General features: G+C 43.2%; 1 protein-coding gene across 11 annotated transcripts in view; it reads right to left on the bottom strand.

Annotated features, from left to right (window-relative positions):
• Nucleotides 1–25,818, bottom strand: part of MPPE1 (metallophosphoesterase 1) — a 108,125-nt gene that overhangs the window by 39,801 nt on the left and 42,506 nt on the right. For 6 of the 11 annotated variants that reach the window (XM_056521555.1, XM_056521551.1, XM_056521556.1 and 3 more), the window contains 5 exons: nt 16,397–16,752; nt 8,150–8,258; nt 5,452–5,555; nt 3,591–3,671; nt 3,212–3,320 (listed from right to left, as the gene is read on the bottom strand). In XM_056521555.1, coding sequence (XP_056377530.1) covers nt 3,212–3,320; nt 3,591–3,671; nt 5,452–5,555; nt 8,150–8,258; nt 16,397–16,653 — 660 coding nt within the window. In that variant the 5' untranslated portion in view covers nt 16,654–16,752. Of the gene's footprint in view, nt 1–3,211; nt 3,321–3,590; nt 3,672–5,451; nt 5,556–8,149; nt 8,259–16,396; nt 16,753–16,877; nt 16,991–18,073; nt 18,137–25,818 lie in introns of those variants that run through there. The other 5 variants (XM_056521550.1, XM_056521548.1, XM_056521554.1 and 2 more) reach the window with 5 other exon arrangements.

Genomic DNA, 25,818 nt, shown 5'->3' with positions numbered 1-25,818 from the left:
TAAATGAAAAAAAAAAAATGTTTTCACTAAAATGCTGGTTTTCCCCAAATTTTACATTTTTACAATTAGTAATAGGAGAAAATGACCCCCAAAATTTGTAACCCCATTTAGAAAGCCCCTATGCTGCCAGAACAGCAAAAAAAAAAAACAAAAAAAAAAACACATGGCATACTATTTTGCAAACTACACCCCTCAAGGAACGTAACAAGGGGTACAGTGAGCCTTAACACCTCACAGTTGTTTGACGACTTTTTGTTAAAGTCGGATGTGTAAATGAAAATTTTACGCCCACAACTGGGGTATTTCCGTACTCAGGAGAAATTGCGTTACGAATTTTGGGGGGTAATTTTTTTTCCCTTTTAACACTTGTGAAAATAAAAAGTATGGGGCAACACCAGCATGTCAGTGTAATTTATTTTTTTTTTTTTACACTAACAGGCTGGTGTAGCCCCCAACTTTTCCTTTTCATAAGGGGTAAAAGCCCCCCAAAATTTTATGTGCAATTTCTCCCGAGTACGGAAATACCCCATATGTGGCCCTAAACTGTTTCCTTGAAATACGACAGGGCTCCGAAGTGAGCGCCATGCGCATTTGAGGACTAAATTAGGGATTGCATAGGGGTGGACATAGGGGTATTCTACGCCAGTGATTCCCAAACAGGGTGCCTCCAGCTGTTGCTAAACTCCCAGCATGCCTGGACAGTCAGTGGCTGTCCGGAAATGCTGGGAGTTGTTGTTTTGCAACAGCTGGAGGCTCCGTTTTGGAAACACTGCCGTACAATAAGTTTTTAATTTTTATTGGGGGGGGGGGGGGACACTGTAAGGGGGTGTATATGTAGTGTTTTACCCTTTATTATGTGGTAGTGTAGTGTAGAGTTTTTAGGGTACGTTTGCACTGGCAGAGGCCTACAGTGAGTTTCCCGCACCGCGGCAAAAAATTTGCCGCAGCTCATACTTGAAGCAGGAAATTTACTGTAAACCTGCCCATGTGAATGTACCCTGTACGTTCATATGGGGGGGGTCAAACCTCCAGCTGTTTCAAAACTACAACTCCAAGCATGTACTGATCAACTCCCAGGATGCACGGTCTTTCAGTACATGCTTGGAGTTGTAGTTTTGAAACAGCTGGAGGCACACTAGTTGGAAAACCTTCAGTTAGGTTCTGTTACGTAACTCAGTATTTTCCAACCAGTGTGCCTCCAGCTGTTGCAAAACTACAACTCCCAGCATGTACTGATGCAACTGCTGGAGGTACGCAACTACAACTCCCAGCATGCCCAGACAGCTGTTTGGCCATGCTGGGATTTGCAGTTTTGCAACATCTGGAGGGCTACAGTTAGAGACCAGTGCACAGTGATCTCCAAACTGTGGACCTCCAGATGTTGCAAAGCTACAAATCCCAGCATGCACAGACAGCAAACTGCTGTGTGGGCATGCTAGGAGTTGTAGTTTTGCAAGATCTAGAGGGCAGTATAGAGATCACTGTGCAGTGGTCTCTAAACTGTAGACCTCCAGCTGTTGCAAAACTGCAAATCCCAGCATGCCCAAACAGCTGTCTGGGCATGCTGGGAGTTGTAGTTTTGCAACATCTGGAGGGCTACAGTGTAGAGACCACTGTATAGTGGTTTCAGACTGTAGCCCTTCAGATGTTGCTAGGCAACTTACCGGCTTCCGTCGGATCCAGGGAGCCGTCCTCTTCTGCCGCACGACATGCCGCCCGCGCCGATCACCACAGCCGATCACATCCCGCAGCCTCCACCGACGGGTAAGTGGATCTTCGGCGCCCGGTCCCCTTTGGTTCCCCGTTCTGCCCAACCTATTGTGGGTGGGCACAACGGGGAAAACAAAAGTTAACCCCGCCGCCCCCGATCTGCTATTGGTCGTCACTTTTGACGACCAATAGCAGGGATAGGAGGGGTGGCACCCCTGCCACCTCACTCCTATCCCTTCAGGGGGATCGTAGGTGTCTTGGACAACCATGATTCCCCTTATATTGCGTGAATTCACTTGCGATCGCCGACATGGGGGGGTCTGATGACCCCCCTGGGCATTTGTTCGGTGGTGCCTGCCTATCGATATCAGCAGTCACCCCGGTCCGGTCCCCGCCCGGCGGGGACCGAAATTCCCACGGGCATACAGGTATGCCCTGGGTCCTTAAGACCCAGGTACAGAAGGCGTATCCATACGCCCTGGGTCCTGTAATGGGTTAAATTCTGTGAGGGGTGTAGTTTCCAAAATGGGGTCCACTGTTCTGGCACCAAGGGGGCTTTGTAAACGCACATGGTTCCCGACTTCCATTCCAAACAAATTCTCTCTCCAAAAGCTCAATGCACAATGCGCTCCTTCTCTTCTGAGCAGGGGGCGATCATCCAAAGTACCACAATGCCGCAGATGCCGTGATCTGTATTGATCATGGCATCTGAGGGGTTAATGGCGGACATCCTCGCGATCGCTTCCGATGCTCGTGGTCATACACAGGACGTAAATGTAGGTCCTGGTGCGGGAAGTCCCGCCAAACCAAGACGTACATTTATGTCCGTGGTCGTTAAGGGGTACTACCATGGAATAATTTTTTTTCTTTATCAACTGGTTCCAGAATGCTAAACAGATTTGTAAATTATTTCTATAAAAAAATCTTAATCCTTCCTGTACTTATCAGCTATTTGCTCCATAGGAATTACTTTTCTTTTTGAATTTCCTTTCTGTCTGACCACAGTACTCTCTGCTGACACCTCTGTCCATTTCAGGAACTGTCAAGAGCAGGAGCAAATCCCCATAGCAAACCTATCCTGCTCCAGACAGTTCCTGAAATGGACAGAGGTGTCAGCAGAGAGTACTGTGGTCAGACAAAAAGGAAATTCTAAAAGAAAATAACTTCCTGTGGAGCATGCAACAGCTATTAAGTACAGTAAGGATTAAGATTTTTTAATAGAAGTAATTTACAAATCTGTTTAAACTTTCTGGCACCAGTTGATTTTAAAAAAAATATGTTTTCCAGGGGAGTACCCCTTTAAGAAAATTGTGTAATAGAATTGTGTAGGTAGGGAATATTATTGTGGGTTTTGTTTATAAATTATTTGTTGATGGTTTGTATAAACCCGAATGGAGCTCAATACAACACTTCATCAGTACACCACTTTTTTTAATCTACAACTATAGTAGATCTGGCCCATAATCTTGATCAGAGTTTTAGGATATTCAAAGACTCTTACTGTTCTGGAGCAATTGAGCTGATGGGAAACCTCAAGGATTTGATCTTCTGCTGCTCTGCAGATAACACAGTTATCGCCCTCAAGAGCTACACTATTTACCAAGACAAAACTGTAAAAAAAGAAAAGATACCATGAATTACTAAGTCTTAAATGTGTTTTTCTCACCCTGAACTAAATTCAATGTCTGAAGAAAACAGTTTTTCAGTTAAACGCTCACAAACTACATTAGTTTGCAAAACTGCTGCACAAAAATCTTGAAAAATATGTATTGGCTCCATATTCTAAATCTTCATATGAACAAAACATAAGAGTTAAAACACATCCGTCCAACACCGATGCTTTGCACAGATAAGATCGTAATTTAAAACACAATACTTACTTAATTCCTTTACGAGAAACTACTTTCCCAGAGGTCATATTGAAAACCTTCTCAAATCGATTAAGTTTGTGTATAGTCATTCTGTGCAGAAAGGAGACAGAGTATTAGATGATTTCATGGCCACAATAAAAGGGTGAGGCAAAACATTCATGTTCTTCAAACTGTGGGTCCTCCGCTATAATGATACTAACTTGGCTCCAGGGTCAGAAACATTATATCAGTAATAGATGTATCAGGTTTTTACCTATTACACCAAAGAACTAGACTTTGCCAAAGCAAAATATTACTGTTGCCTAGAAGTATCATTTTGCACAGTAAAAATAAATAAATAAAAAACCAAGCCATGAGAAGGAAAAACTGCATGTAGAGCTCAAAGATAGGATTGTGTGGAGGCACACATCTGGAGAAGGGTACAAAAAGTTTCTGCTCCCCTGAAAGTTCCCAAGAGTACAGTGCCCTCAATAATTCCTAAATGAACGAAGTTTGAAACAACCAGGACTCTTCCTAGAGCTGGCTAGTTAAGGGAAAAAAACGAGAGCCAATGCTCATTTTTGCTGCTCAACAAAGATCCTGTGTGCACAAGGAAGAAAATTTTGTAAGGTCAACAATCACTGCGGCATTCTACCAATCTGGGTTTATGCCAAAAAAAAGTCTCTCCTCAGTAAAAAAAAAAACAGAAAAATTAAAGCCACCTGGAGTTTGAAAGAAAGCATCTAAAGCGCACTTAGACTGATAAAAAAAAAAAAAGATTCTATGTTCTGATGAAACCAAAATTGAAGTTTATGCTTGGACAGGGAGACTGGATCAGGTTTTCATTAAGAATATTTCTGTACTTTGCTCCATTTATCTTTCTCTTAATCCTGACCTGAGTTTTCTGGACCTTAGACTGGGCCAAAGGTTCAACTTCCAACAAGACAATGGGGCAACTATTCTTTTCCTCCGCACAGGTTTTGATAAATATCCCCAAATGACCCTAAGCACTCCGCCAAGACAACACAAGAGTGGCTTAGGGGCAACTCTGTAAATGTCCCTGAGTGACCCAGCCAGAGCCCTGACATGAACCCAATCCATTATCTCTGGTGAGATCTGAAAATGTCTTCCATTGACGGTCCCCATCCACCTTGACAAGGCTTGAAAGAATTTCCAAATCCAGGTGTATAAACCTTGTGGTATCATATCCAAGAAGACTGGAGGCTGTAATATCTACCAAAGGTGCTTCAACTAAGTCCTGAGTAAAGGGTCTGAATGCTTATATCAGTGCAATATTATGGTTTTTCCTTTTCAATAAATTAGGAAAGATTTATTTTTTTCACTCTGTTATTACGAGTGGAGTAGAGTTAGTGTAGTCTTCTTTGTGGGTTTTTGTTTTCGACAAGTATTTTCCACGGTATTTACTATTGTATCTTAAATTCAGCGATTTTTCCCTACATTTTGCTCTTTTTACACATGCTCTGAGCTGTCAGATTTTCCAGAGCTCAAATTCACCAAATTTTATGTGGAAATATTAGTACATTTGTAGGCATCTTTTGAAAATGTAGGTTTTTTTGGAGACAAGTCGCTTTTCCCTAATGACCATGCCATTTTCTAGGATTTTCTGAGTAAAGTGGAGATTAGTAGGGTTTTTGGGGATTTTTTGTACTGCCACCACCTAATCCACAGAAAAAGTGCCCATGGGGTCCTCCCAGAAGTGATATATTTTCATAATTAGTATTTAAAAACAAAGTAAAAATACTTTTCCTTAAAAAAAAATCTATATATATATATATATATAATATATATATATATATATATATATATATATATATATATTCTGTTTCATGATTTTCTAAATTCCATACACTACACCCATGTCAATACTTACTCATAATGAAATCCAATGTCATGATTTCCAACAACAACTATCAGCTCTGTGTTAGGAGGATGTCTGAACATAGACTGAAATCGAGCAACATCATCTTCCCATGCCTGAGGGAAGAAAGAATATAAAACGCCAATGATGAACAGTATTCAATATCAAGGCATTCTGTGACCCTACGGCTTACAGTATATGATAAATCATCACAAAAAAATATGCAGCTGAGCATCTGCTGTAAAATTTGGGCTGTGCACACTTACGCTCCCTTTATTTATTTTATTCTGTTCTGCCCCAATGCAACTAACAAAATAGTCAGCAGAACACAGGGGGGGATTTATCAATTTTGGTGCGGCTGAAGTGATATTTTGCACGGTTTGTACACTGCTCAAAAAAAATAAAGGAAACACTTAAACAACACAATGTAACTCCAAGTCAGACACTTCTGTGAAATCACATTGTTTACTCAGGAAGCAACACTGATTGACAATCAATTTCACATGCTGTTGTGCAAATGGAACAGACGACAGGTGGAAATTATAGCCAATTAGCACAACACTCCCAATAAAGGAGTCGTTCTGCATGGGGTGACCACAGACCACTTCTCAGTTCCTATGCTTCATGGCTGATGTTTTGGTCACTTTTGAATGCTGGCGGTGCTTTCACTCTAGTGGTAGCATGAGATGGAGTCTACAACACACACAAGTGGCTCAGGTTATGCAGCTCATCCAGGATGGCACATCAATGCAAGCTGTGGCAAGAAGGTTTTCTGTGTCCGTCAGTGTAGTGTCCAGAGCATGTAGGCGCTACCAGGAGACAAGCCAGTACATCAGGAGACATGGAGGAGGCTGTAGGAGGGCAACAACCCAGCAGCAGGACCGCTACCTCCGCCTTTGTGCAAGGAGGAGCACTGTCAGAGGCCTGCAAAATGACCTCCAGCAGGCCACAAATGTGCATGTGTTCACTCAAACGGTCAGAAACAGACTCCATGGGGGCCTGACGTCCACAGGTGGGGGTTGTGCTTACAGCCCAACACCGTGCAGGAGATTTGGCATTTGCCAGAGAACACCAAGATTGGCAAATTCGCCACTGGTGCCCTGTGCTCTTCACAGATGAAAGCAGGTTCACACTGAGCACATGTGACAGAGTCTGGTAACACCGTGGAGAACGTTCTGCTGCCTGCAACATCCTCTAGCATGACTGGTTTGCCGGTGGGTCAGTAATGGTGTGGGGTGGCATTTCTTGGGGGGGGAGCCGAACAGCCCTCCATGTGTTTGCCAGAGGTAGCCTGACTGCCATTAGGTACCGAGATAAGATCCTCAGACCCCTTGTGAGACCATATGCTGGGGAGGTTGGCCCTGGGTTCCTCCCAATGCAAGACAATGTTAGAACTCATGTGGCTGGAGAGTGTCAGCAGTTCCTGCAAGAGGAAGGCATTGATGAATTGATCGTTCCCTAGACCTGAATCCAATTGAGCACATCTGGGACATCATGTCTCGCTCCATCCACTAACGCCTGATTGCACCACAGACTGTCCAGGAGTTGGCGGACGCTTTAGTTCAGGTCTGGGAGGACATCCCTCAGGAGACCACCTCATCAGGAGCATGCCAAGGCGTTGTAGGGAGGTCATACGGGCAAGTGGAGGCCACACACACTACTGAGCCTCATTTTGACTTGTTTTAAGGACATTACGTCAAAGTTGGATCAGCCTGTCGTGTGGTTTTTCATTTTGATTTTGAGTGCGACTCCATATTCAGGCCTCCATAGGTTGATAAATTTGATTTCCATTGATAATTTTTGTGCGATTCTGTTCACAGCACATTAAACTAGGTAAAGACGAAAGTATTTCATACGATTAGTTCATTCATTTAGATCGAGGATGTGTTATCTTAGTGTTCCCTTTAGTTTTTTGAGCAGTGTAGTTCACATACTATTTTGTACTCTGGCCTAACTTGTCAAAAAAGGTGTACACAGTATGCAAACTTAGGCCACAGGTGTCATACAAGTATGTTGTAGAAAGTACTTTTTTCAGCCAGCCCAATGATGACATAGATTTGTGTCTTTTCTGTGCCTAAATGCAAAAATGCGCAAATGATAAGTTCATGAAGTGTTCTACTACAGATGAGTTTTAAAAAACATCTATACCAAAAAGTGTTATATTGAAAATGCGCATCTGCTAAACTGTGCCAAAATCTGCACCTAATATGCACAACAAAAACCTGTGTACATCAAATAGTAAATCCTTCACTGATTGTTTTAAGATACAGCAATAATGCAAAACCCTAGAGGATGCCATCTGCTTTCTGCCATCTTCTATAGCAAAAACACAGAATCAATGTAAATAACACCAGTGTGCACTATAAAATGTTTTTTGCTAAATGATGGGACATTAAAATAAACTGAACACAATATATATAACTATTTAGACTCAGATTTCCCTATCTGTCAGATAGTTCAGCTTTCATTTTACCAGAGCTTGTGTTCCTGTCATTATACAAAGCTTTTGAGCACGCAGACCTCGACCAATCAAAACATCTGCATAATGACAGGGACATTTTTATACATGAAAGCTGAGCTGTGAGTGGTAGGTAGTGGGTAAATCACACCTGCTTTGGTCTCTGTCAAATTAATAAATCTGGGCTTATGTCTTTTTCTCAAACACTCATATATAGTCTAATATTGCTAATGATATTGGTCTATATCTCACCTTATAGTTACTCCATTTCCCTTCATCAAACAGATCCCCCAGGATGAAAACAAGGTCCGGCTGCAGCAGCCAAATAGCACTCTGATAGGCCCGCTCCATCTGCCATTCCCTAACCAAAGAAAACGTGATACAATAAGGAAAATTCAAAAAACCATTAACAGTAGCATGGTCACTGTTCTGTACAGTACAATGTTTATAAAGAAAAAAAGGACATTTTACATGTCCAAGGAAATACTAAAGTTCACATTATGTTTTAGGACTATCGACAACATTTCAAGTCACTAACAACAAAATATATGGAAAATGAAAAAAGATATTTTATCATTGAAACAAGACTAAAATCAATTAAAAAAGAGAAATAATAAGCACCATCACACACACAAGGATGAAGGCCCTGGGGAGGCAAAAAAAAACCATAGCACTTAAAGTGCATAAAACGAGTACCACATGTACAGTATTTCATGTAAGTACACACCACATTTCTGTAACTATTTTATCTTTGTATGTGACAACACTGAAGAAATTACCCTCTGCTACAATGTAAAGTAGTAAGTGCACAGCCTGTGTAAGGCTGGGTTCACATCACGTTTTAGGCAATACGGGACCACATACGGCTGGGGGAGGGGGGGGGAGCTAAAACCGGGCGCTCCCGTATCTGCCGTATGTGGCCCGTATGTAATTCATTTCAATGAGCCGACCAGAGTAAAACGCTGGCTCCGGTTGGCTCATTTTTTGCCCCGTATGCGGTTTTCCCACCGGACCCAATACCGTGGCAGACCACAGTTTTAGGTCAGGTGGGAAAACAGCATAAAGGGAAATGACCCGTCCGGAGTCAGCGTTTTACTCCAGTCGGCTCATTGAAATACATTACATACGGGCCACATACGGTAGATATGGGAGCGCCCGGTTTTAGGGCCCCCCCCCCCCCCCAGCCATATGCGGTTCCGTATTGCCTAAAAACGTGATGTGAACCCAGCCTAACAGTGTTTAATCTTGTGTACACTCAAAATAATTCACCGCACAGCTATTAACCCCTAAAGGACCAGGCCATTTTTGCTCTTTTGTTTTTTCTTCCTCCCTTTCTAAATATCATAACGCTTTCAATTTTCCACCTACAGATCCATATTAGGGCTTGTTTTTTGCACCACCAATTTTACTTTGTAATGACATCAATAATTTCACCACAAAATCTATGGTGAAACAAAAAAAAATATATATACAGTGGTCCCTCAACATACGATGGTAATTGGTTCCAAACGACCCATCGTTTGTCGAATCCATCGTATGTTGAGGGATTCGTGCAATGTAAAGTATAGGAAGTTATACTCGCCTGTCCCCGCCGCTCCGGACCGTGTCCTCACCGCTCCCGATGCTGTCCCAGGGGCTCTCGATGCTGTCCCGCTGCTCCGGCGTCTTCTCCGGTGTCCCGACCTCGCTTTCTGGTGACGTTATTACGTTGCGACGGCGTGCGCACGACGTGATAACGACGCCGGAAAGCGAGGCCCGGACCCCGGAGAAGATGCAGAAAATGCCTGAGGATCGCAAAGTGGAACCAGAGCAGCGGGGATAGGTAAGGGAACCTGTCCGGGATGCTTAAACTGCTATCCGACAGCAGCTTAAGCATTTTGCGCTGTCGGATAGCAGTTAATGCGATGGCCCCGACATATAAAAGCATGGCCCCGACATGCAATGGCCTCTGAGAGGCCATTGTATGTCGATTTGATCATATGTCAGGCGGTTATTGTATATATATTTGTGGGGCAAAATTGAAAAATTAAACACCATTTTGGCGCACTGCACTTTCACACACGCAGTGCACTTTTTGGTAAACATTACACCTTATATTTATTATGTAGGGCCGTACGATTAATATGATACCAAACTTATATAGGTTTGATTTGAACGAAAATTAGCATGTTTAAAATTGTCCTATTCTGACCCCTATAACTTTTTTATTTTTCTGTATAGGGGGATGTGTGAAGGCTAATTTTTTGCACCGTGAGTTTTTATCGGTACCATTTTTGTTTTGATGGGACTTTTTTAGGGTATACAAAGTGACCCCGCTATGACCCACCCGTCATAGAAGGGGAGCGGGACAAGGGCGTACAGGTACGCCCTTCGTCCCCAAGAGGTTAATGTCTAAACCTTGGCAACAAAAGTGAGTAAATATTTAAATTTGGCCCAATTACCCATTTTCCCTCCCTGGTGTCATGTGACTCAGTGTTACAAGGTCTCAGGTTTGAATAGGGAGCAGGTGTGTCACTTGTATCAAAAACTTGCTGATGATCTGAAAACATTAATTGCTGCTCTACATAAAAATGGCCTAGGCTAACAGAAGATTGCGAAGACCCTGAAACTGAGGTTCAGCACAGTGGGCAAGACCATACAGTTGTTTCACAGGGCAGGTTCCACTCAGAACAGGCCTCTCCATACTCGACTAAAGAAGGTCAATGCACATGCTTAGCGTCATATCCAGAGTTTGTCTTTGGGAAATAGACACATGAGTGCTGCCAGCATTGAAGCAGAAGTTGAAGGGGTGGGTGGTCAGCCTGTCAGTGCTAAGACCGTATGCCACCAACTGCATCAAATTGGCCTGCATGGCTTTTGTCCCAGAAGAAAGCCTCTTGTAAAGATGATGCACAAGAAAGCCTGCAAACAGTTTGCTGTTTGACAAGTAGGCTAAAGACATTGATTACTGGAACCATATCCTGTGGTCCGATGAGGCAACCAGGGGAGGAGTACAAAGACAAGTGTGCCTTGCCAACAGTCAAGCATGGTGGTGGATGAGTGCCGCTGGCACTGGGGAGCTACAGTTCACTGAGGAAACCATGAATGCCAACATGTACTGTGATCCCTCCCCTCAGCGACTGGGTCATAAGGCAGTATTCCAACATGATTATGACCCCCCAAACACACCTTCAAGACCACCACTTCCTTGCTAAAGAAGCTGAGGGTAAAGGCAATGGAATGACTAAGCATGTCTCCAGACCTAAACCCTATTGTGTACCTGAGAGGCATCCCCAAACAAACTGTGTGGAAGTGCGCATCATACCTGGTGGGTTCCGGTTGCTATAGGCAACCAGGACCCACGGCTAATGCCGGACATCGCCGATCAAGCTGATGTCCGGCATTAACCCTTGATCGCCGCATCTAAAACTAAAGTAAACGTTGCCGGTTAGCTCAGTGGTGCTGTTCAGGACCGCTGCGGTGAAATTGCGTTGTCCCGAACAGCTTGCAGGACAGGAGGAGGATCCCTACCTGCCTTCTCGCTGTCCGAGCGCCAAATGACTGCTCCGTGCCTGAAATCCAGGCAGGAGCAGTCGAGCCGCAATAACACTGATCAATGCCATGTTATTGCATGGCAGAAATCAGTGTAGGTGATCAGTGTGTGCAATGTTATAGTCCCCTATGGGGGCTATAACATTGCAAAAAAAAAAGTGTTAATAAATGTGATTTAACACCTTCCCTAATAAAAGTTTGAATTACCTCCCCTTTTCCCATTTAAAAAAAAAACTGTAAATAAAAATGAACATATATAAAACATATTTATCGTCGCGTGTGTGAATGTCCAAATTATAAAAATATATCGTTAATTAAACCACACGGTCAATGGCATATAATTAAAAAAAATTCAAAGTCCAAAACAGCTTATTTTTGGTCACTTTTTATACCATTAACAAACTAATAAAAAGTGATCAAAAAGTCTGATCAAAACAAAAACGGTACCAATAAAAACTTCAGATCATGGCGCAAAAAATTAGCCCTCATACTCCCCTTTATACGGAAAAGGAAAAGTTAGTTTTTTGTTTTTTTTTTGTAGTAAAATAAAATCAAACCTATATGAATTGGGTATTTTTGCGACCGTATGGACCTACAGGATAAATATCAGGTGCAATTGCTACCAAAAACTGCACTGCGTAGAAACGGAAGCTGCTAAAATGACAAAAAGGTCTTATTTTTTCAATTTTGCCCCACAAATATTTTTTTACTGGTTTTGCCATCGATTTTGTAGTCAAATAATTAATGGTATTACAAAGTAACAAGCCCTCATATGAATTTTTAGGTGGAAAATTGTGTGTTATGATTTTTAGTAGGTATCGACCGATATCGATTTTTAGGGCCGATACCGATAATCTGTGGCCTTTTAGGCCGATAGCCGATAACTTATTCAGATATTCCGGTATAAGTTATCGGCTATTTCTCCACCCCCCCCCCCCCCCCCCCCCCCGAAGAAGCAGCTGCAGATCAATGATTTAAAGCGGGCGCTTTAAATCAACGAACTGCAGCGGCTTTTGCAAGGCCAGAGACCGCCGCCCGCTTCTCTCCCCCTGCCGGTACTTAGTCCTACCACCACTGCTGCCCCATTGCCTCCCCCATTCCCGGTTTTATAATTACCTGTTCCCGGGGGTCGGCGCTATTTCTGGCTCCGGCAATATCCTGAGCTGTCACTGTGCGCACTGACGGTGACGTCGCGTTGAGGACATCACTCATCATTGCGCAGCGCGCAGGACGCCGCAGGAGCCAGAAGTAGTGCTTGATAAAGACTAGGGGAGCCTAGTCGAAACATCGCTTGCTGTGGAAACACTTTTATTGTTATGGAATAAACACAAGACTTTTTTTCATTTTTAAACCTTGTGTGCTGCGGTAAGATTCTTTTTTGCTCTATATATATATATATATATATATATATATATATATATATATATATATATATAAATGTTGGTCCTTTTTTCCACTTTTTTGTCTTTTCTTCACTCTCTCACTTTTGTTTGTTCTTGGGCACTTTCATAAAAATTTTTGTTGGTCTCTTTTTTTGTGTGTCCAGTTGTACATTCCTGTTACGACGCTCATGTTTTATTCATGACCATCCAATTTTCAGCAGGTAAATTATGAAGGCATCTTAGGGATTGGTTATAGAAGCCATCCATGTCTACGGTATATATTTGAGATAGGGACCCGGGGGGGGGGGGGGGGGGGGGGATATTTATCAAAACCTGTCCAGAAGAAAAGTTGCTGAGTTGCTCATAGCAAACACATTGCTTCTTTCATTTTTGAAAAGGCCTCTGAAAAATGTAAGTGATCTCATTGGTTGCTGCTATGGGCAACTCAGCAACTTTTCTTCTGGACAGGTTTTGATAAATCTCCCCCTGGGTCCCTATCTCAAATATAACCATATAGCCATATTAACCCCTTAACGACCACAGACGTAAATGTAAGTCCTGATGCGGAGGTACATTAACGTCCTGTACATAACCACGAGCATTGGAGCCGTGCTGGCGTCATGCACTGCAGGTCCCAGCTGCTATCAGCAGCTGGGGACCCGCCGGTAATGGTGGACATCAGCGATCGCGCTGATGTCTGCCAGTAATCCCTCAGATGCCGTGATCAATACAGATCACGGCATCTGTGGCAATGCCCATGTTTAAATGGATGATCTGATTGACCGCAGCACTGCCGCAGGGTTCTGATTATCTGAAATGGTGGCCCCTCCCTCACCTGTCTCCAGCCGTCTCCTGGGGTCTTCTGCTCTGCTCTGATATCGAGCAGACCAGAGCAGAAGATCGCCGATAATACTAATCAGTGCTATGCCCTATGCATAGAACTGCATCATTAGCAATCAAATGATTGCTATACATAGTCCCCTATGGGGACATAAAAAGTGTTAAAAAAAAAAAAGTTTTGAAAAAATATAAAAAATGAAAATAAATAAAAAAAAAGGGGAAAATCCCCTCCCTCAATATAAAGGTAAATTGTCCCTTTTTCCCATTTTACCCCCAAAACGCCTAAAAAAATAAACATATATGGTATTGTTGCATGCGCAAATGTCCGAACTATCAAAATATAATGTTAATTATCCCGTATGTTGAACAGCGTAAATGTAAAAAATAAAGTCCAAAAGTGCTGCTTTTTTGTCACATTTTATTTAAAAAAATGTAATAAGTGATTTAAACGTTTTATTTACTCAATTGTGGTATCAAAAAAATAAAAAAAAATTTAAAAACAGATCACGACGCAAAAAATTTGCCCTCATACCGCTGCATATATGGAAAAATGAAAGTTATAGGTGGTAAAAATAGGGAGATTTTAAAGTTACTGATTTTGTACAAAAAGTTTAATAGTTTTTAAAAGCAGTACAATAATATAGTGCTGAGCGATATACCGGTTCATACCGAATACCGTTTTTTTTTTCTTCTGTACGATATGAATTTTTTCTATACCGCAATACCAGTTGGGCCCCTCCCCCCCTTCGAATGAATGAATTATCAGCCGCAGCGTGGTCCCCACATAGGGGAACAATCATATGTGACCCGCTGGTGCTGCCCGGTGATACGCTGACGGCTCTGTGATGTTCCCGTCCCAAGGAAGATTGCATCGGAGAACAGTGAGGCGGGGAACGTAGGAAGTTTAGTCAGTTTATTTTGATTATTTTTGCAGCTCGGGTACAGGAATATGTAACATTAATCAGTACAGATGTCCGTTATTAATAATTTCCAGCGTCGCGGCACGCAACTCATTTAAAGCGTCGACAGCTAACAGGAGGACGGGGGCAGCGGCCGCGGGTCACATATGATTAGTTCCCCAATGTGGGGGACAGCACTGCGGCTGATAATTCATTTGGGGGGGGGGGTGTTTAGAGAAGCAGAGCAGCGTCTGCGGCTCACATATGATTAGTTCCCCAGCGTGTGTGTGTGTGTGGGGGGGGGGGGAGGGAAATACCGTTAAATACTGATCATACCGCCCAGCACTACAATAATAGAAAAGTATGTAAAGATAGGTATCATTTTAATCGTATGTGGGTGTCATTATTACAGTAACGTGTACAGTGTGAAAACGAAACCCTTCAAAATTTGCTAAATTGTGGTTTTCCTCACAATTTCCTCACTAAAAATAATTTTTTGCGTTCGCTGTACATTTAATGGTAAAATGAGAGGTGTCATTACAAAGTACAATTGGTCACGCTAAAAATCAAGCCCTCATGTGGGTCTGTAGATGGAAATATAAAAGAGTTATGGATTTTAGAAGGAGAGGAGGAAAAAAAGAAAATGCAAAAATAAAATTGGCCTGGTCCTTAAGGTCAAAATGGGCTTGGTCCTTAAAGGGTTAAAGCAAGACATACGTTAGGGGTACATATGCTTTGGGTGTAGATTTGATATATGGCAGATAGTATTACTTTTTAATTGTCTGCTGGTTGGTTTATTACATTGTGCCCTTAGTTTATCTGCTTTTGATTATTTGCATAAATGTGGCACTCATTTTATGCAATTTAAGTGTACCCCGCCTACACTCATTTTCGCTATAGTTTCTTTGCCTCCCCAGGGCATTCATCATTGAGTGTGATAGTGCCTATTATTCCTCCTTTTAAAGGAAATAAGTGGCTAAAAATAACTAATCCCCTATCTACAGGATAGGGGAAAAGGCTAGAACCCCGCACAATCTCCTAAATGTCGGACGCAACATGACGTTGCGGCTGACACGCCCCCACCATGTATCTCTATAGGAGAGGCGGGGATGCAGCGTTCGTGGCTCCCTGCCTCTCCCATAGAGCTGTTTGGGGAGGGGGGTGTGGAGGGGCAATACGCGGGGCCCTGTTTGGGAGATTGCAGAGGGCCCCAGCGGTCAGACCCCCTGCAATCAGACACTTATCCCCTATCCTCTGGATAGGGGAGAAGTTGTTTTTCTCTGCAGATGTCCTTTAAATGCTTTTGTTATTTGTTTGATAAAGTAAATTTTTTTATTTTTTACATATTTCATTGTGCACTTTAAATGTACCAGGCTAGTTGCACTCGGGGAGGGGGGACAATGATGCCCCCCCCCCCCCCCCCCCAAGTGTCCATGTTAACCTATATAATTTCAGGCTAAAACTGATCACTATGATTAAGGGGGTGACATTGGGTTATCATCAATTTCAATAGCTTTGCTTAGATCCTTACATTCTAATATATTTACAGGGGTTTTACTGCTTAGGCTAGGTTAACATTTGTATTGGGGCTCCACTAGGAACTCCATTTAAACTCAATCAATTAAACAATGGACACAGACTGATTTCGAGATATTCCATTGACTTTAATGGGGGTCCATCAGGTTTCCATCTGATGTCTGTTTATTTAGCAGGATTTGACAGGACAAAACAAATACTGCTGTGTTATTTTTTATCCAGACAGATTCTGCAGAATAATCTGATGTAAATGAACACCCAGTCTTAGTATGCACATACCCAATACTATTCCCTATCTTCTCAGTTCTTACCGTCTTAATTTGTCAAACCAATGACCAGTGATTTCCCCAAGCAGATGTGTATCTGATAAGAACATAGCCTTCAGTGGAGGTGTTTGGTGGGGGCTGGTAGTCGCCAGTTTTGGCCAGCGGCACTGGATAATAACAAAGTAGTAAAGCAAAAACTCGCAGAAAAAAATTACAACAAAAATGAAACAAAGACACTTTAACAAAAATATGTTTCTCTTGTTAAGGCGGGAACTCTTTTCTGTACCAAGTCCAGTCTTCATGGCAGCAATATTTGTGTAGATCACAGAAGCCCCTTAAATATTTAATATCCATGTGCAGTAGTTTGCATCTCTGGTAGCTTCATGACGGTTGCATGTTTCCTGTTCATAGAAAAACAATGTTACCACCAAAAACATCTTTAGTTTTTTTGCAGTTATACATTTTTTATTTTTTATTTTTTTAGAATGGTGTAATAGAAAAAAAAAAGGAAAAAAATAATAAACACCTAAAGCAGGGTTCATATACCAAATTTGTTTTTCATTGAAGAAGAAAACGATTTAGGGCTCACTTTAATAGGGCTGCCTTTTTTTTGTCCCCACATTTGCTATCCACCAAACCCTGTTGGGAGAGTAAATATTAGAAATAAGGGCATGTCTATCATGTTACTTAGCAGAATGTGTTAGGAGAAAGTGACCAGTTTTATAAGCAAAATTTTAATGTTAAACATATTTAAGAATTTTTTGTGCTTTTTTTATTTTTTTTTGTAGTTTTGCATTTTAGAATCCGAAAATCTTGCATTTTTCACTCTGACCACTAGGCCTAAAACTAAGCTGAAACTTTCTGTTCTGTACAGATGACTTCACAGAAAGGAGAACTGAGAAAGGTGACAGCAGTATGCAGTTAAGACACAGTTTACAATAGCTAAAGCTCAACCTCCCCCCTTCCTGTACAGTGACCTCTGCACAGGTTATACAGCATTCCCAAAACAATCTCCCATTCATGTCAGTAGGGTCTGGGCCAGTCTATTGTGTCTATATGTCCATGGGTCCCGCTGTTAAGCATATTTCTAAATGCTGTTAAAATCAGCTCCAGGAAGAAGGCGACCCCTATAATACAAAAATAAGTGGCATTAAAGGAGAAGAATCCTGGAGAAAAATTGTCCTCTATTCTAAGGGTCAGGTCTCCCTGCAATCTCCTGCACGGTACCCTGGCTCTCCCTGGGAATCGAGCGCGTCAGATATATACTGTAGCCTTCGGCTATATCCAGCTCTCCCATAGAAATACATGGAGGGGGGGGGGGGGTCAACATGCCCCATTCCTGGGAAGAGCTGGGGTCCCATGCAGGAGATCACGGGGGTGATATGTTTTTCAGCATAATAGTTTTCATTTAATGGGGGAGATTTCTCAAAATCTGGTCAGAGAAAAAGTTGACCAGTAGCCCATAGCAACCAATCATATTGCTTCTTTCATTCTTAAAAAGGCCTCTGAAGTATAAAGGATGTGATCCGATTTGTTCCCTCTGCACAGGTTTTGATGAATCTCCCTCCAATGTGCTTCAGTATCTGGCTCTGATCAGTAAAAAATAGTCTAGGTGATGCATTCCCTTTAACATCCTTATAACACAGCAGTGAATGCCATCAGGCCCTGGTGACCACGTATTCAATGGCGGCAGGAAACATACCCTCTCCTCTGGCAGCTTACCCAAGCAATAAGAAAGTTGACCACCAGGGTTTTCAGCAGCCAACGAGCAGGTTAGGGTTCCCCTAAGAATAACCCTTAGATGTAGACATGTATTCCTTCCTGAACAAAACACAAGACTGAATAAAAGTAACAGTGAACTGTCATGCCTAAGATTTTCCACTTACAATCTCCACATGCTGAAGTCTTTTGACCTAGGTGTGCCGAAATACCGGCTCAACAAGTTTTCAGACTGTATAAAACAACCTCCTCTTCCTCCAACCTCCAAAGAGACAACCCCCACTTCTTTCTTTACATTTGTGCAATACCTATTATTATCCTTCCAGGTCTCCAGTAAGCTTACCTCCTACAAGCTGTGGACCTCAGGCAAGGGAGACAGCTCTGCAGCAGATACAGTAAAGTTTACAAGGAATCATTTACTGGTGCAGCACTTAAAATGGCCCAAAATGCTGTTTTTCAGCTTGTAAATTGCCCCCAAAGCGGCCATATTTTTACCATTGAATTCAATAGTATAATGCTCTGCGTACAGACATTTTAGATTTACGGCTGTATAATTTAGTGCTGTGGCCTTTTTCCCCATCTGATAATATGACAAAACAGACATATTTCACACATAATTTGGGATCCCCAAACACATCAGCATTATAAACAGTGTTTTCTGGGCTACAGACTTTGCTGTAGACTAAATGCAGGTTACACTGATGACAATGGTACTTGCCTTGTCCCGTTCCATGCTGTGGTTCTCCAGCAATCCTCTTCGGTATCTTCGACTGCGGGCATTCTCTGTACCGACAGGTTAGTGCAGGTGACACTGATGACAGATTTCCTTTAAAGGGTATATTTATGGCATATCTACAAGATATACCCTGAACTTAATTTTGCACTATTTTTATATTGTCCTCGCTGGTGCTACACTGTAGCTCCTGGAGCTGGGCTGTTTGTGCGACTTCCAATAAAGTCAATGGGAGTTAATGTGTAAAACAGTTTCCAGCTTCCTGACCACCTCTGGCTGTCACAAGCAGACCTGGGGGGCCGGGGGTACCTCGATCTTCAGTGGGTCCCATCTAACACAAATATATGGCATATCCTGTTAATATGCCATTTATGTCCTGGATGGAAATCCCCTTAAACAACATCGGATGTAAATGTACATCATGGTGCAGTGGTACTTAGCGCACCATAACGTACATTTACGTCATATACATGACCACGAGCACCGGACCGCAGCCAGGAACCCGCCGGTAATGGCGAACATCAGCGATCCACCCAGCGATACATTTCTGGGTAGATCTTTTGGGAGATCTGCTCAGAAATGCATAGCCATCTATGGGAACGACAATGCAGTCTGCGCGGTCCTAGTGACGCCAGCTCAATCTCAGGCAGAAATTCTGTCCGGAGATTCCGCAGTGTGAACACAGCCTAAAAGGTTCAAATTCCACACAAAATCAGTGCAGATTCCAGGTGGCACAAATACACTGAGGAAGTTCAGAAAAGAAATTCCTCAGTGTGAACATACCCTAAGGTACACTACCAAATGTGAATATGTGGCCATGTGTTTTGTTGCACAGTACAATGCCACTGTATTCCATGCACACATTTATATGCCACACTTCCATTATATCTGATTCTCAAGCAAAATAGCATTTGGTACCCCTTTCGTTTATTTTATTTTTTTAAAGTAACATCTGCATCACTTTAAAAGGACTGTCATGAATTATATTTCCACATTCTTATGCAATGCCTGTGTAAGTACTTCTAAGTATCGCCTGATGTTCTGGCAAAGCAAACCCATAGAACAGTATTTCCCAACCAGGGTGCCTCCAGCTGTTGCAAAGCTACAACTCCCACCCTGCCTGCAGTCTGTCTGGGCAGGCTGAGAGTTGTAGCTTTGCAACAGCTGGAGGAACACTGGAAGAGCCCTCAAGTTACCATCCATAATACTTCTTATCAGAGCGTTCTCGTTCCACTCCCCCCATGAGCCATTTACATAAAAAAAGATAAAAAAAAAAAGTTTGCTGCGCAAATAGCCTCAAAGCTTTTGCTTTAGACTTAAAGGGGGAGATTTATCAAAACCTGTCCAGAGGACAAGTTGCAGGTCTTCCTGTTTTTGCACTTTCGTTTTTTCCTCCTTACCTTTTAAAATGTATAACTCTTGCAATTTTGCACCTAAAAATCCATATGATGGCTAATTTTTTGCGCCACTAATTCTACTTTGTAATGACATCAGTCATTTTACCCAAAAATCTATGGCGAAACAGAAAAAAAATCATTGTGAGACAAAATTGAAGAAAAAATGCAATTTTGTCATTTTGGGGTGCTTCCGTTTCTACGTAGTACATTTTTCGGTACAAATGACACCTTATCTTTATTCTGTAGGTCCATACGATTAAAATGATACCCTACTTATATAGGTTTGATTTTGTCGGACTTCTGGAAAAAATCATAACTACATGCAGGAAAATGTATACGTTTAAAAGTGTCATCTTCTGACCACTATAACTTTTTTATTTTCCTGCGTACGGAGAGGTATGAGGGATAATTTTTTGCGAAGTGATCTGACATTTTTATCGGTACCATTAATGTATTGATCGGACTTTTTGATCACTTTTTATACATTTTTTCATGATCTAAAAAGTGACCAAAAATACGCTATTTTGGACTTTGGATTTTTTGGCACGCACGCCGTTGACAGTACGGTTTAATTAACAATATATTTTTATTTACACAGTTTTTTTTTCTTTAATGGGAAAAGGGGGAAGATTCAGGAATGGGTTAAATGATCTTTATTCACTTTTTTTTGTTGCAATGTTATAACTCCCATATGGGGCTATAATACTGCACACACTGATCTTTTACATTGATCAATGGTTTCTCATAGAAAATCATTGATCAATGATTCTGCCACTTGACTGCTCATGCCTGGATCTCAGGCACTGAGCAGTCATTCAGCGATCGGACAGCATGAAGGAAGGTAGGGACCCTCCTGCTGGCCTGTAAGTTGTTCGGGATGCCAAGATTTCATTGCGGCGATCCCGAACAGCCCCCTGAGCTAACCGGCAATAACTTACTTTCACTTTAGACGTGGCGTTCAACTTTGAATGCCATGTCTAAAGGGTTAACAGCGCATGGCACCCCAATCAGTGCCGTGTTCTATTAGCCACGGGTCCGACCCGCTATGACGCTGACAGGGAGTGGGCAGAGGGCATATAGGTACACCCTCCGTCCCCAACAGGTCAAGGACTGACGGCGTATGGGTACGCCCGTGGGAATTTCAGTCCCCGCCGCTAGCCGGTCGGGGACCGGACCTGGAAGCCTGCTGAAATCATTCTGTGGCGATTCCGGGTCATATGGGTCTCCTGAAGGGATAGGAGTTAGGTGGAAGGGGTGCCACCCCTCCTATCCCTGCTATTGGTCGGTCAGAAGCGTCCGACCAATAGCAGATCGGGGGCAGGGGGGGGGGTTATAGTTCGGTTCCCCCGTTCTTCCCACCACAGTAGTGCGGGCAGAACGGGGGAACCGACGGTGACAGCGACCGGTGACAATGACGTGCGGCTGGCTTACTGGTGCGGCGTGCTGCAGACTACGGAAGCCAGTGAGTTGCCTAGCAACATCTGGAGGGCTACAGTTTGGAGACCACTATACAGTGGTCTCTAAACTATAGCCCTCCAGATGTTGCAAAACTACAACTCCCAGCATGCCCAGACAGCTGTTTGGGCATGCTGGGATTTGTAGTTTTGCAACATCTGGAGGGCCAGAGTTTGGAAATCACTGTGCAGTGGTCTCTAAACTGTGGCCCTTCAGATCTTGCAAAACTACAACTCCCAGCATGCCCACACAGCAAATGGCTGCCTCGCCATGCTGGGAGTTGTAGTTGCGTAGCTCCAGCAGTTGTATAACTACATCTCCCAGTATGCCCTTCGGCGATCAGTACATGCTGGGAGTTGTAGTTTTGCAACAGCTGGAGGCACACTGGTTGGAAAATACTGAGTTAAGTAACAGAACCTAACTGAAGGTTTTCCAACCAGTGTGCCACCAGCAGTTGAAAAAGAACAACTCCCAGCATGCACGGTCTGTCAGTTCATGCTGGGAGTTGTAGTGTTGCAACAGCTGGAGGTTTGCCCCCCATGTGAACATACAGGGTACATTCACACAGGCAGGTTTACAGTAAGTTTCACACATTCACACGGTTGGGTTTACAGTGAGTTTCCTGCTTCAAGTTTGACCTGCGTCAAATTTTCCGCCGCAGCGAAAACTCCTAGCGGGAAACTCGCCGTAACCGTGTGAATGTACCCTAAAAACACTACACTACCACATAATAAAAGGGTAAAGCATTACATATACACCCCCTTACACTGTCCCCCCCAATAAAAATGAAAACATGTTGTACGACAGTGTTTCCAAAACGGAGCCTCCAGCTGTTGCAAAATAACAACAGCTGGAGGCACCCTGTTTGGGAATCACTGGTGTAGAATACCCCTATGCAACCCCTAAATTAGTCCTCAAATGCACATGGCGCTCTCTCACTTTGGAGCCCTGCCGTATTTCAAGGAAACCGTTTAGGGCCACATATCGGGTGTTTCCGTACTTGGGAGAAATTGAGTCACAAATTTTGGGGGACTTTTTCTCCTTTTACCCCTTATGAAAATGAAAAGTTGGGGTCTACACCAGCCTGTTAGTGTAAAAAATAAAAAAAATTACACTAACATGCTGGTGTTGCCCCATACTTTTTATTTTCACAAGAGGTAAAAGGAAAAGAAAATTTGTAACGCAATTTCTCCTGAGTACAGAAATACCCCATATGTGGGTGTAAAATGCTCCGCGGGCGCACAACAAGACTCAGGAGTGAGAGCGCACAGAGCCTAAATTGGTGATTTGCACAGGAGTGGCAGATTTTACAGCGGTTCTGACATAAACGCAAAAAAAAATAAAAAATACCCACGTGACCCCATTTTGGAAACTAAACCCCTCACGGAATGTAACAAGGGGTATTGTGAGCCTTAACACACGTTAAAGTTGGAAAATGAAAAAAATTAATTTTTTACTAAAATGCTGGTGTTACCCAAAATTTTTCATTTTCACAAGGGAAAATGGGAACCCCCCCCCAAAATTTGTAGCCCCATTTTTTCTGAATAAGAACATACCCCATATGTGGATGTAAAGTGCTCTGCGAGCGAACTACAATGCTCAGAAGAGAAGGAGAGCCATTGGGCTTTTAGAGAGAAAATTTTCCGGAATTGAAGGAATTGCTTACAAAGCCCCCATGGTGCCAGAACAATGTACCCCCCCACACACACACACACACACGTAACCCCATTTTGGAAACTAAACCCCTCACGGAATGTTATAAGGTGTACAGTGAGTATTTACACCCCACAGGTGTCTGATAACTTTAACAAAAAGTCTTCAAACACCTGTGGGGTGTTAAGGCTCACTGGACCCCTAGTTACGTTCCTTGAGGGGTGTAGTTTCTAAAATAGTGTGCCATGTTTTTTTTTTTTTTTTTTTGCTGTTCTGGCACCATAGGGGCTTCCTAAATGCAACATGCCCCCCAAAAAACATTTCAGCAAAAGTCACTCTCCAAAATCCCATTGTCGCTCCTTACCTTCTGAGCCCTCTAGTGCATTCACAGTAGGGATCGACCGATTATCGGTATGGCCGATATTATCGGCCGATAATCACGATTTTGGGCATTATCGGTATCGGCAATTATCTTGCCGATAAGCCGATAATGCCCCCCCCCCCCCCCGCACCGCCCCCACCGCACCGCGACCGCCACCCCCCTCGACCCGCCGCACCGCACCACCGACCCACCGCACCGCGTCGCACCCCCCACCGTGATGCTAGGCGGTATACCGGTATGGATTTTTTCCCATACCACTATACCGGTCGGGCCCCTCCCACACCCTCCGAGTCAATAAAAAAAATTAAACTTACCCGTAATGGGTAAGTGTCCGGGGGTTCCTGTAGTGTCCGGGGGCGTTCCGGGTGGAGGGTGGTCCGGTCCGGGCTGTCCTTCTCCTCCGGCGGTCTTCTTCTCCACTCCGGGCAGGCTCCGGCCTAGTACACTGCATAGACGCCGTGACGTCAGGTGCGTCGCTGCGCACGGGCGTCACTGCGCAGCGGCGTCTATGCAGCGTACTAGGCCGGAGCCTGCCCGGAGTGGAGAAGAAGACCGCCGGAGGAGAAGGACAGCCCGGACCGGACCACCCTCCACCCGAAACGCCCCCGGACACTACAGGAACGATGGATGGATGGCCCGGACCACCCTGACAGGTAGGGGAGAGAAGCGGGTGGTGGCGGCGGCGGCGGCGGCCTATGGCCCCGCAAAAGCCACTGCAGATCATTGATTTAAAGTGCCCGCTTTAACCCCTTAAGGACGCAGGACGTAAATGTACGTCCTGGTGAGGTGGTACTTAATGCACCAGGACGTACATTTACGTCCTAAGCATAACCGCGGGCATCGGAGCGATGCCCGTGTCATGCGCGGCTGATCCCGGCTGCTGATCGCAGCCAGGGACCCGCCGGCAATGGCCGACGCCCGCGATCTCGCGGGCGTCCGCCATTAACCCCTCAGGTGCCGGGATCAATACAGATCCCGGCATCTGCGGCAGTTCGCCATTTAAATGCGGGGATCCGATCATTCATAACGCCGCACGGAGGTCCCCTCTCTTTCCTCCGTGCGGCTCCCGGCGTCTCCTGCTCTGGTCTGTGATCGAGCAGACCAGAGCAGGAGATGACCGATAATACTGATCTGTTCTATGTCCTATACATAGAACAGATCATTATTAGCAATCATGGTATTGCTATGAATAGTCCCCTATGGGGACTATTCAGTGTAAAAAAAAAAAAAAGTAAAAAAATGTAAAAGTAAAAGTCCCTCCCCCAATAAAAAAGTAAAACGTCCGTTTTTTCCTATTTTACCCCCAAAAAGCTTAAAAAACATTTTTTATAGACATATTTGGTATCGCCGCGTGCGTAAATGTCCGAACTATTAAAATAAAATGTTAATGATCCCGTACGGTGAACGGCGTGAACGAAAAAAAATTAAAAAAGTCCAAAATTCCTACTTTTTTAATACATTTTATTAAAAAAAAAATTATAAAAAATGTATTAAAAGTTTTTTATATGCAAATGTGGTATCAAAAAAAAGTACAGATCATGGCGCAAAAAATGAGCCCCCATACCGCCACTTATACGGAAAAATAAAAAAAGTTAGAGGTCATCAAAATAAAGGGATTATAAACGTACTAATTTGGTTAAAAAGTTTGTGATTTTTTTTAAGCGCAACAATAATATAAAAGTATATAATAATGGGTATCATTTTAATCGTATTGACCCTCAGAATAAAGAACACATGTCATTTTTACCATAAATTGTACGGCGTGAAAACAAAACCTTCCAAAATTAGCAAAATTGCGTTTTTCGTTTTAATTTCCCCACAAAAATAGTGTTTTTTGGTTGCGCCATACATTTTATGATATAATGAGTGATGTCATTACAAAGGACAACTGGTCACGCAAAAAACAAGCCCTCATACTAGTCTGTGGATGAAAATATAAAAGAGTTATGATTTTTAGAAGGCGAGGAGGAAAAAATGAAAACGTAAAAATTAAATTGTCTGAGTCCTTAAGGCCAAAATGGGCTGAGTCCTTAAGGGGTTAAATCAATGATCTGCAGCGGTGTCGCAGGGGGTTAAATAGCCGATAACTTATACCGTAATATCGGTATAAGTTATCGGCTATCGGCCC

This window comes from Hyla sarda, chromosome 5, assembly GCF_029499605.1.
Source record: "Hyla sarda isolate aHylSar1 chromosome 5, aHylSar1.hap1, whole genome shotgun sequence".
NCBI classification, from domain to species: Eukaryota; Metazoa; Chordata; class Amphibia; order Anura; family Hylidae; genus Hyla; species Hyla sarda.
Note: the sequence above shows the minus strand (reverse complement) of the source record. Positions and strands in the feature narration are given on the sequence as shown.